Source organism: Vidua chalybeata, chromosome 22 (genome assembly GCF_026979565.1).
Source record: "Vidua chalybeata isolate OUT-0048 chromosome 22, bVidCha1 merged haplotype, whole genome shotgun sequence".
Taxonomy (NCBI): domain Eukaryota; kingdom Metazoa; phylum Chordata; class Aves; order Passeriformes; family Viduidae; genus Vidua; species Vidua chalybeata.
This window is the reverse complement of record NC_071551.1, coordinates 2091374-2103796: the sequence shown is the minus strand read 5'-3', so window position 1 is coordinate 2103796 and position 12423 is coordinate 2091374. Positions and strand designations below refer to the sequence as shown.

Here is a 12423-nt window from a genome sequence, read left to right as displayed (position 1 = left end):
CATTCATGGCACGAACATTTTCACAAATAGGCTCTTTCCTGTTTTCCTTCCCTCTCCTTCCTTTCCTGTTCCCTCTCCTGCTCTCTCTACATCTGCCACATCTAATTAGGCCATTTTTAAAAAATTTTTTTAACCATCTCATCTACTCTTCTGGGCTTTCTAAATCTTACTTGCAAGGCAAGATAACCAAACCCAGCTTCCAAAGAGAGCATGCTTTGAGAAGCAGCTTTCCTGCAGTTCCATTTGTCATTATTTAAAGCTTTTAATTAAATAAAATACAAAGAAACAATTAAAAAAAAAAAAAAAAAAACAACAGAGCATTACAGATTAGGAAACTCCCAAGAATTAACATCCCTGTCCTGTACCCAGGGGCACAAAGGTGACAAGCTCAGCCCTGGACAGCTGAGAGGCAGGAACGTGTCTTGTGTCTCTTTATGCCCAACAAGGCATTTCTTTTTTTCTTGGAAGATGCTCTTGTTTGTGCACACAGCCACGTTCAGTGGAGTATAAACCAGGGAAAAAAGGGCTCTAAATCCAAACCAGGTTATATATAAGTGTAGTAGGTCAGGCTGGAATGAGAAGGCAGCAGTCAGCAAGGCAGGTTTTCAGATCGTATTTAAGGATTAGTCATCCAACAACAATGATGAAATTGTAAGGTGTAGGAAAAGCCAGGCATGAAACCGAGGCAGCTCGGGGATCTGACAGCGTGTGTGCCTCAGCCTGGCGGTTGTATTCCCTTCTCCCTGCGTGTGTGGCTGAGAACAGTTTTGCCTGCGTAAGGTCTGTTTACATCTGCCCGGCCTTGTGCTGCCTTTGTGCATAGAAATTTTTTCACAATGATTCTTCAAGGAGTTTACAAATACTTCCTGATTAGGTTTTTTATTTGTGCGTCCCTTTCCTCTATGTCGGCACATTCAGAAATACACTTTTTGCCTTTTCTTGTCCTGGATTACCAACTGCAGTTCAAAGCTTTTTCCCTGGTTCGCTCAGAATCTTTTGGCAGAGAGAACTGAGCACCCAAACCCTGCAGTTGTTGGCTGTTAAAATGTCACTGTGCTCATCCCGCCCAGCTTGTCCTTTCTACTGTGAGTGGATGCAAGTTATTTAAATATGTTTTTACATCTTGTTTCCTTGTGTACACAAACATGTTTGGGTTTATTTTTATTTTGCATAGACATTTACTCATCCGTAAGTGCCAGTGTTGCAGTTACTTAACATACATTACGTAGGGTGGTGTCACATTCCCTCCAGCATTTCTCAGCTCCTGTTGGGCAGCTGGGTCTGCAGTGGGGGTGGGAGGCTGAACCCCAGCAGTACCTGGGTCTGGGGGTCCGTGTGTCCTGCCAAGTATGGAAGTAAACGGGTTTGGGATCAGGAGTGAGGATCACTCCGGGTTAAATACAGATCGAAGTAGTGGAATTGCTGTGTCAAGGTCATTTGTCTCCTAAGAAAATTGTTGGCTGTCTGTATTTTTCCTCGTGACACGGTTTTGTTTTAATTGTGCCTCTTTAATTGTGTCAGACTAATGATGTGCAGGGTGCTCTGGTTGTGAACACCTTTCTATTTCTTCAGCTGCTGCTGCTCTGTTGCTATAAAAAGGGTGATCCCATAGTAGGCTCCCCACACTTCCAGAAAGGTGTTTAAATGTAACCATGGAAAGTTTAAATGGCTTTTTCCCTCTCCAAATGGCTTTTCCTCTCTTGCTGTCTCCCAGTGATTGATTTTCCTGGCACAGGGGAAGGGTGAAGGGTTAGATGTTGATTTTGCAGGAAGCAATGTTATTAAACATGGTCTTTTCCCACCAGCACTAACATGTGTGCTCTGCTTTGCTTCTCTTCCAGATATGGACGTGTCGAAAGTGTCAAAATCCTCCCTAAGAGGGGGTCGGAAGGCGGAGTGGCAGCATTTGTGGATTTTGTGGACATCAAAAGTGCCCAGAAGGCACACAACTCTGTCAACAAAATGGGAGATAGAGACCTACGGACGGATTATAATGAGCCAGGAACCATTCCCAGTGCTGCGCGGGGATTGGATGATACAGTTTCCATAGCATCTCGTAGTAGAGAGGTTTCTGGGTTCAGAGGAGGTGGTGGGGGGCCCACTTATGGCCCCCCACCATCACTTCATGCACGGGAAGGACGTTATGAGCGGAGACTTGATGGGTAAGTTCCAAGGTTTCTCTAGGCAGGTATTTTGTATTTGATATGGTGAGAAACACAAACTCGTATCTAGGGCCCCCAGATGGATTTAAAATTTTGGGAATTATCTATGTTTCCTATTTTGGGTTGGAAACGGAAGTGATTTCTATCCCAGTGGCTGGTACCTTGTGGATCCATAGAGGATGTGTCCTGCAGCTGGTTGGATATCTACCTACACTTGAAATAAGGTGGTTTTAAGATGGAAGATTTCCTTTGGCCAGCATCGATATTGGAGTTACTCTTTTCTAGAAGTAGCGATCCCATTTCTTGGATAATATTAAGGCCTTGCTGGATGTATCCCTGCTGCCAGATGGAGCTATCTTACTCTACAACATGTGGTGAAGTTCTCTGTGGAGTATCTTCGGAATACTAGAACCTAGAATTCGGTGAAAGCTTGATGCCTAGCTCTCAGTTCTCACTATATGCAGCGGGTATGTTAATTGGATTGTCACCACAAAATTCAGAGTAGACTTTAATGATGCAGCCCCTTGGATTCTACCGACAACTCTTAGCCATGGAAATAACGCTTGGATGGAGAAGACCGAAGGCAGCTTGTGATGGTTCCATTTTGGATCTACATCATTTCCAAGTTATTGGGATTATTCTTTCTGATGGTATTGGCAAAAAGAGATGACGGACATTACTAAATTTTGGAAATTATAGTTTATTTTTTTTAAAGCTGGGATAAGAACTACTGCCTTGAATTTATTGGATGGTATACAGTCAAGACGCCAGTAGCCATGGGGAGTGGATTACTATCTAGTCTCTTAAAAAGCTCTGCTGCTCCACATTAAACATACTTTAGCTTTAAGGACGTGGTGCTAATACCCGTTTGTGGATACACCAGTGAGAAGTGACTGGGCTGGATGGTTACCAAGGCGGCCAGAGGATGCCTGCTGGCAGCAGCGTGAGGGCCCTCGGGCCTCGGGGGATCTTCTACCAGCTGCTTGATTCAGACTTAGGGCTGGAAATTAAAATTATGGATCTATTTAAGTGCCTTCTGTCTCAAGAAAGAAGTCTGGGGGTTTCAGAGTTACGGTTTCAGTCTGGGACTACTTCCGTCCAGTGGAATTTTTTTTTTGTGTCTTGTCACTAAGATTTTTTTTTTTCTTGTTGGTTCATCTAAAATATCATTTGACACCCTTGCCCATTAAGAAGGTGGATTACCCCTGTAAGAGGGGCCAAAATTGGGGAAGTTATGTTCACAATTCTCTCCCTAGATTTAATTGGGAATATAGGTCGTGTTTCCACACTTGGAAAAGGTTGGTATGTCCTGCCCTGTGTATATTAGCCCCTCTCCTAACCCAAGTCAAACCCTCTCTTTCCACTAACTCCAGTAGCACTTAGTACTAATAGATAAATGAAGAAAGCACTGTAGCCAGTAGCTGTTCAGCTCTGCTTCCTCTGTCTGTCTTCTGTGTCCTTCTCATGGATAAGGATTTGTTTTTCTGTCAGCTCTGTAGCAGTAACCTGCTAGAAAATACTGCTTTTTCTCTGACCTCATTAAATCAGCTCTCACTGATTAACACTTTGTAGGATGCTAAATGCAATAATTTGTAAAATTGTTGATCTTGGTCCTTCAAAAGGGGGGAAAAAAGAACCAAAACAGAGACACATTTCTGTGCCAGATGCTGAAATAGCTTTCAAAATTTCATTGTTGCGAGCAAGAGGTAATGGAAATAGAAATGCAACAATGAATTTCAAACAGATGTCGAAGATAATGACATTCTCTTGCACTTGTTAAGTAGTTTTTTTATATATCATTTGAGAGAAAAAAACTGCAGGCAAAATGTGAGGGAGCCCTATAGAAAGCTTGATATGAGTTACAATTTAACAACAGAGAGTGAATATATTGAGAAGATTAAGGGTCTGGTGATTCATTGGAGAAGGAATGGAAGGAACTTCCTGAGATGCTAATCGAAAAAATATTCAAATCCCATTTTCAGTTTATAAAAGATCCCTGAAATATTTCTGCCATTTGAACTAGAGCTGTGATGTAGGAGAGGAGGAGGAGGCACAAGGCAGAATTGGGTTATCAGGATTCAGGGGACTGAAGTGACTCATAGCAGATTCTAAAGGAAGAATATGAGAGAGAAGGCTGAAAAAAAGGTTGAAATGTCCTTGTAAGATGGCTAATTAATTTTTAAATTAATTTTGGCTACCCTGACATAGTTAGAATTTTAGAAGTATTTTTTAAATGTTCAAAGTAACAAAATGGATCTTCCATTTTGTGGATGTAACCAAGATGTACCATCCTGGTACTTGTCTAAATTGGAATACTCAACTATTTGTGGTGTTCCTTTATCTGTCAATCTCTTTATTTGAGAGATCACACTAACTCAGAACATCACCAAGCCTTTCTCAATTTAAAATGTTCAAAACACTGAAATGAACTGGACTGTAGCTGCTGGAAAGCAGCAGCTTGTGCAGATAGAAATTCTGTGATTGCAGCTGTTGATACAAAAACACTGCCTAAAAATTGGATTCCCAGTCCTTGTGTAGGGTCTTAATATGTTCTGGGGACCTGCATCCTTGCAGTTCCAGCATTAGTAATGGAGATGTTTCTTTAGCATCCACAACTTTTACAAGAAATGATTTTGGCAATCTGGTCAAAGCAAAAATTCCCTCTAAGAGGGTGAAATATTTTAGAGCAGCAACAAGAAACCCCCTAATTTTCTGGGAAATCTCTATGGGTTATGCCACCCCTTTTGAAAGCAGCTTCTTACCTCTGGGTCATGCTTTGCATGGAGGCTTTCATGGCTACAGCCCAATTTGTTGCCATTTTTGCAGAAGGATAATTACAAGAGCTCCAGTAATTACCAAATTCTGAAAAAAATAATTTTGAAGCTCTTAAGCAAAAATGGAGAGAAAAGGAAGAAGTCGATGACGTCCACAAACATGAAGTTATTCTTGTTTACAGAATTTAAAAGAAAAAGAACAATTGAAATGAGGATTCTGCATGGGAAAGCAGAAAATTTTTTTCCTGTGCAGGCAAGTTGCTGGTCATGAAAGCCCCATATTGTGATTAAACCAAAATGATTGCTCAGCTTGATCGTATACAAATATAATTTTGGAGTCAAGTAAAATGTTTTGAAGTTTGTCATTGTTTGCTTGATAGGTTATTGCTGGTTAGTGGAGAAGCAGTCGCTACAATAAGTCGAGTGCTGCCATGAATGTTTGCATGATTTGCTTTTAGTTGTGCCTGCCCCTTTCTGATGCAATATTTTTCCCCCTTCCCAAATGCAGGGCTTCAGATAACAGGGAGCGTGCTTATGAACATAGTGCCTATGGACACCATGAGCGGGGGACGGGCGGATTTGATCGGACGAGACATTACGATCAGGATTACTATAGAGACCCTCGGGAGCGGACCTTACAACACGGGCTCTATTACACTTCTCGGAGCCGAAGTCCAAACCGCTTTGACGCTCACGACCCCCGATACGAACCTAGGGCCCGGGAGCAGTTTACATTGCCCAGTGTGGTACACAGGGATATCTACAGGGATGACATTACACGGGAGGTACGAGGCAGAAGGCCGGAGCGGAACTACCAGCACAGCCGGAGCCGCTCGCCGCACTCGTCGCAGTCCAGGACGCAGTCCCCGCAGCGCCTGGCCAGCCAGGCCGCCCGGCCCGCCCGCTCCCCCAGCGGCAGCGGCTCCCGGAGCAGATCATCCAGCAGCGACTCCCTCAGCAGCAGCAGCAGTACCAGCAGCGACAGGTAGGTCCCTGTGCCGTGGGCTGTGCGGGTCTTGTTCCGTGGTGAAGCTTTGGTCGTTGAGGTAGAAGTGAACTGCAGTGAAATGTCAAAAGGCTCAGTTGGCACCAAGGGTTCCAAGGGGAACGCTGGTGCTGTTGTTTGTCATTTTCCATGGTGGATCCATGCAGCATGTGTAAGATGGTGGCTGGGCAGAGCAGGGTTGTACAAACACAAGGCCTTGCTTCCTGTGTGCGTGGAGAACAGGGTCACTTTTATTTGCTTCAGTGAGAGAAAATGCAAATTTTAAGGTCAGCTACTTTTTACAGACCACACTTCAACATAGTTTGGGAAATGATGAGTGGTATTGTTCTGTTTCTTCTTGTTCCCTGACACTGCTGACATTCACGAGTTTGATTTGTCGCCTTCCCATTTCTCGCCCTGCTGCCTCACAGCAAAATTTGTAGACTTGGAAGAATTAAAAGAAAACAATCCAAGTTTGTGATTCCTGGGGATGCGTTTCCTTGGTTCTGCAATAGCTCTGTATTTGCATGGCTTTACAAAATACCTATGGGGGAGAAAGGTGTTAGAAAATGACTGATTTCTTTTGATAGTTTTTAAATTCATGTTGAAGTGCCTCTCTGATATTTGGCTTTTTAAGATTAAATTCACCCTAAGAGTGGAAGCCACAAAGCTACGGTTGCACCCATAAATGTTTTATGCTCTTTGGCCAAGATCTCTGCTCTTCGGGAGGGTTTGCAGAGTTGGCAGCGTTTCCTTTGCATACCAGGTCTTTTCTAAAACTGAAAATATTCATTAAGTAAATAAGTGTATCAGTAGAGTGTTCGATTTTGCAAAGGCCTGGAGTGACAAGGGGGAATGGCTTCCCACTGCCAGAGGACAGGGTTAGATGGGATGTGGGGAAGGAATTCCTCCCTGTGAGGGTGGGCAGGCCCTGGCACAGGGTGCCCAGAGTAGCTGGGGCTGCCCCTGGATCCCTGGGAGAGTCCAAGGCCAGGCTGGACAGGGCATGGAGCAGCCTGGGACAGTGGAAGGTGTCCCTGGCCATGGCAGAGGTTGGAATTAGGTGAACTTTAAGGTCCCTCCCAACCCGTTCTAGGATTCTGTGTTTATCACTGTGAATAGAATTTTACCACTGTCAGAACTCTGTGACCAAGGGAATTATTCTCACAAAGTCTTACCTTGAATGTTGAACCTTCTGGAAGGGTGAGATGGGCTGACACCCACGGAGAGTGTACGGAAGATGAGGAAATCGGTGTCTCCTCTTCTGATTGCCCCACCCCCTCATGTCTAAAGAATCATGCAAGGATTTATTTACTTCTTTTAATTATTGTTTTCTCTTCTTGGATTTAGAAATCCAGGTCCTGTCTTGGTTGGACAGCAGGTGAAGATTTAAGACAACTTTTAGGCTGCTTTTAAGCACTTGTTTATTTCCAGCATCTCTCAATGAGAGCTTAATGTTTGAATAAAGAGAATCCTTTGTCAAAGATTTTTCACAGTTATTACAGCTCAGAAAGATCTCTGAGACTTCCAGAGGTCTCAAAAAAATCCTAGAGAAAATGGATTGAAAGGAGGGCTGGTTACATTTAAGTTTTAATACAAAAATCTTGAGCAGGGGAAGAAGAAAAAAAATCTCTACTGGTGCTTCTCTGCTCCTTGTGGAATGAGAAAGGCGTCCAAGAAACTCGTAATATTTATAAAATGTCATTGTTGGGATGTCAAGGCGGGATGAAATCCTGTTCTGAATTTGAGAGGACTAAATATGATCCCACTGGAACCAAGTTTTAAGATTTAATGAGAAGAAAAGCAGCGTCTGCTGTGCTTGAGCATTTCATTTTCTTGGCAATTTCTAGTTGTAGTAATGGAAAAGTAGACGATACTCTGGGAGGAAATAAAACATTTTTTTTCTTATTAATACAAGAAAATCAAACTCAGTCGAGCAAGTAATGGAATCTGGTGGATTGTATATTTAATTTTGAAGGATCAGAAAAGAGTTTTACATGTTTCTTAGCAATCAGTTAGATAATAATAAACATTTAACCCTCTCTTTACTTTGGGAAGCAAAACCCCACCGGGCCTTGAAGTCTTTCAAAGCACAAGTATTTAATTTTCAACACAGTTGAAATTTAGCCATGTAAATATTAAGCCCCTCATATACTGTTGGTGAGCGAAAGCTGCCTCACCCCCTTTTTCCTGGTTTGGTGCTCCCACTTGCTGTGTAATATATCCAGTTTCTTTTGTCTGGAGAATAATTATTGCCTGCAATTTCCGTGGTCTTGAGGATTTTAGCAACTGGAGATTCTCTTACAGCTTTTTTATAAGTGGAAATAGCCAATTTTGAGGGGCCATGGTATTATTAAGGTCTTTATGACACTGCATTCTTCTGAAATTTAAGAACGTGGTCACTCAAGTCTCATCCTGTTGGTCTCAGCTGGCAGAGTTGTGTTCCCTGCCCTGGGGGGTGTTTGGGGCACACGGTGGGTGTTCAGCACTCGTGGGAACTTTGTGCTGGGTACTGTCCTTCAGAAGCCGTGAAAAAGCAGAAAGGTGGTGAAGGAGAAGTCTGGGTTTCCTTGCTTGTGGTTTTCAAGACCTGTGTGAAGTAAGTAACACTGATTAAATGGAGCTGATTTTCCTGGTCAATACTGAAGAAACGCTGCTTGCTTAAAAATTAAAAAACGACCTGAAAAAGCCTTTATCTCGTAAAGGTTCAGAGTTTGTTGTGTTGGGTCTCCACTCAACTTTGCTTTAAATTGCTATTTTGGAGGCCTTTGCAGGTAATGCTGCTGCAAGGGAGTAATTTAGAAACTAAAACCGGAAAGAACACATTAAAATTAACCAGTATTCTCTGAAGCCAGGCTTTATTTGGGGTGTTTTGTAGCCTCTCAGAAGTCGCCTGCTGAGCTGAGGAAGCTGGTGGATGTGGATGGTTCCTGCGTGGATTTGAGGATGAATTTGTGTTTTGAAATTTTCTTAGTGTGAGATTGGTCATCCCCCACCTATGTAGTGGAAAAGGGTTGGTGGAATTTTTTTATCACCTTGAAAGTATAAAAAAGCCCTTGAAAATGATAATTTGCCACCACCAGAAGCTTCATTGTCTCTGTTCTGGTGATTCAGACACGCACTACAAATGATACATTAGCAAACATATTTTTGTACTGTGTCATGGAAGAAGCTGGCTCTGGATGGAAGCTGGGTGATCCCATAGGAAGCAAACAAGATTTTGTTTGTGCCCTACCCAACCTCCTGGAAACACCCCCCTGCTTTTTTTCTTTTGTAGCAAAAGCTGTTTTCTAGGCTGCTTGTTGAGGTGCTCTAATGCGCTAAAAATAATTTCTGGCCTTTTTGATTCAGTTTTGTAACGTCAAATGGTCTGACATGTCTCTTGCTGCTCCATGTGTTAGTGATTATTCTTAAAGCTTTGCTGCAGCAGCGTGCTGAACCACCCGGCACTGAGAGCGGAGCGTTTCGTTCCTAAAATCCTTGTTGGGATGGGGTTTGAATTCATTTACAAAAACCCAGGCAGAAGTGTTTGATTGCCTGTAGGTGATGTTCAGGCTGTGAAAGCGTGAACACCCCATGTGTTCTATCTGCAGATAAGCGACCTGAGGTTTCCCTTGGCCTTTAATTTATTTTTTAAGAGTGTTTATTCAGTTGTCTGATGTGGAGGATGCTGGGGGATTTGCCAGTTAAATGAATAATTTCCTATAATGTGTAATGTAGTCACCTTTAATTTATTTTTAAGAGTGTTTATTTGGTTGTCTCATCTCCAGGATGCTGGAGTTGGATGAATAATTACTAAGATGACTATTTCTCTTAGATTGTAATATGAAATAGATACTGGGAAATTAAAAGAGCATTTTCAGCTTAGATACAACACTGGTTTTATATTCACCAAGATCTGTGTCAGCACAGTTATTCCAGCCTTCCTGAAATCAAGAAATGGGAAGAAGTTGCTCTTACAGATATTTGAAAAGGGATTTTTTTTTGTAATTCTGATAACTATATTTAAAGTTCTCGTGACAAGTGGGCAAGGCATAAGGTAATTAGAGATTGGTTTTAATTTTAGATTTTTCTGTGATGAAATTCTTTCTGGAGCAAGGAATTACCATTGGAATGGAATATGTGTGTGTCTTAATATTGAAATAAACTGATGAAAAATACTGCCAAGAGAATTTTAATCATGGGAAAAACAGGCTCCCTGAAACCTCCTGGTTATTTTATTTAGTCAGGGACTTTCCTACCCTGTTTCAGCAACTGAAGTGAAAGTAGAAAAAAGTGAGTTTTAGTTTCATTACATAATGCAAACCTTTCTCTACCATTGTCTTCATCTCCTCCTTCCCGTGTTGTTTGCTGCCAGAAATGATGAATCACTGATTTAGCTGGGATTTGGGATTTTGAGTGGGTTTGGAGATGCCTGTGCTGAGGACTGATGAAAATCAGGAACAATGAGGTTAAATGTAGCTGTTTAGTCTTTATTGAAGCATCTGTGAGATGGCTTTTCTCGAGGTTAAGTAATTCCACATACATTTGGTACTGTAGAGATGAGCTGAAAATTTTTAATCTCTTCTGGTAGAACAACAGGGTTGAGCAGGCTCGTGTTTGTATGGGAAAAGAATTGGGTTAAGATTTATTAAAAAAAATTAAAGAATTTCTTAGAATAAGAGGCCTTTTCCATTACACAAAGGCAACAGTAAATCCTTTCAGAGTCAGGTGAAACACCTCATCCTTACCTTTTGTTCACATAAACCCATGTGCTGCAAAACGTGAATTAGGGAAAGGAAAATTTAGAAAAAATTCCACCTCAGATACTCGCAGGTTTTTGTTAACAACTGTCGAGCGTTTTCACTTTGTTCTTCCTTGTGTTTCTGCTCGTGTCAGCCGGTGCTGCTGCTCAGCTAAATATAACTGAGACCATCCTTTAAACGTGTTTTTTTTTACCCTTGGGACTGTATCGGGTTTCTTGAGATTGAGCACAGGCAGAACGTTTTCAGATGGCTTTGGAGAGATTATAATACAGAAAGCAAACCTTTATGCTCGAGATATAGTGAAAAATACGTACCTGTGCATGTGTAACCACATAAACAGATCCTTCTGTGGAAAAAAAAAAAAAAAAAAACGTGATATATCTGAGTTCTCCTCACGGATGGTGAAGAAACGGTGCCTCGGCGCCCTTGGCAGGGAGCGGCCGCAGCCCGCTTGTCCCTCAGCCTCTCGCCCCAGCTGCTGACAGCCCGCGTTACCTCAGCCCTGGACCCGGCAATAATCTATTAAAAATGTGCGTTGCATAATAAGATTTTTATCTCGCTCCGAAACCCCGCCGCTTTCTCTCGCCTCACAGCCGGCGGAGCGCGCCCGCCGCTGTAATGGCGGCGCGGCCGTGGAGTCGCCTGACCCGGCTGTTTGGCGGGGGCGGGGAGAGCGGGTGTTCCTGAGGGAAGAGCGGGTGTTCCTGAGGGAAAAGCGGGCGTTTTGCGGGGGAAAGGCGGGTGTTTCTGGAGGAAAGCGGGGGTTCGCCGCCGCGGTGCCCCGCCGGGCGGGGGGCGGTTGTTTGCGCTGAGAACCGGTCTGAGCCGGCGGGAGCCGGCCGGGGCTGCCGCGCCGCCCCCGAGGCGGGGCCGCCCGAGCCCCGCGGAAAAACACCGCCATTGCCACAAAAAAGCCTTTTAAATTAAAAAAAAAAAAAAAAAAAAAGGAAAAAAAAAAAAAGAGAGAGAGAGAGACTCCCTCCCCCACCGTAGCACTGGAGCAGCTCTCGCTCCTGCGTGAAGGTTTTCCCCTCACACAGCGCAGAGAAATGAAGTAGCGCCTGTGTCAGAGCCGGCTCTGAGGGGGGAGAACCACCCTCTTAACCTATTTTAGGTTGTTTATTTATTTGTTTTAAACCTTAAATGCTTTTCTCGCTGTAGAAGTTAAGCACTAGTTTCCTCGCTGGAGGAATCAGCCCCAAAAATCCCCCAAAAGGGCGATTTTGGAGCCTGCCCCAACATCCTGATGTCACCTCTGCCGTGATTTGACACAGTTTCAAAATTAAATAGAAATTCTATCTTTGTTGGCCCCTCTGGGAGAACCCACGTCAACCCCCCACCCCTCACATATGAATAGACAATAAAATACTTTAAAACGTTATAACGAAGAGGGGTTTAAATTTCTTTTTTATTTAGTACTTAATTTTCTTGGCATGAGCTGCTCAAAAAAGAGTGGACATTTGGCTGCAATTAATACCCCCCACCACCGCCGCACTTCCAGTAATAGTTGGTAATTGCTGCCTCTAAATGACAAAGCAATTAAGCCTCTTCCTAAATGTGCAGAAGTAGGTGTTTATCTAAATCTGGGCTGTCAGGCTTTGTTTCTGTGTCAGGGCCCAGAAGCTCAACTGCTGCTTTCTCAAAGAGCATTTGTTTCTTTACAGGCAGAGGAAGAAAAAAATCTTTTTTCAAATTAATTTCAGGAAGGGAGTCTTAAAAATATAAATGTTGTGGATGGGTGAAGTGGAAATTGCCCA

The 12423-nt window shown here is 43.0% G+C and overlaps 1 protein-coding gene and 1 long non-coding RNA gene across 4 annotated transcripts in view; one reads left to right on the top strand and one right to left on the bottom strand.

The window, feature by feature from the left end:
• SPEN (spen family transcriptional repressor) overlaps positions 1 to 12423 on the top strand; it is a 65959-nt gene that overhangs the window by 16240 nt on the left and 37296 nt on the right. For all 3 annotated transcript variants that reach the window (XM_053962581.1, XM_053962580.1, XM_053962579.1), the window contains exons 2-3: positions 1842 to 2162; positions 5445 to 5921. In XM_053962581.1, coding sequence (XP_053818556.1) covers positions 1842 to 2162; positions 5445 to 5921 — 798 coding nt within the window. The remainder of the gene's footprint in view (positions 1 to 1841; positions 2163 to 5444; positions 5922 to 12423) is intronic.
• LOC128798766 (uncharacterized) lies at positions 5956 to 11512 on the bottom strand. Its single transcript, XR_008434536.1, has 4 exons — positions 11162 to 11512; positions 10981 to 11012; positions 7100 to 8511; positions 5956 to 6465 (listed from the first exon to the last, which is right to left on the bottom strand). It is a non-coding gene; the product is annotated as an uncharacterized LOC128798766 (long non-coding RNA).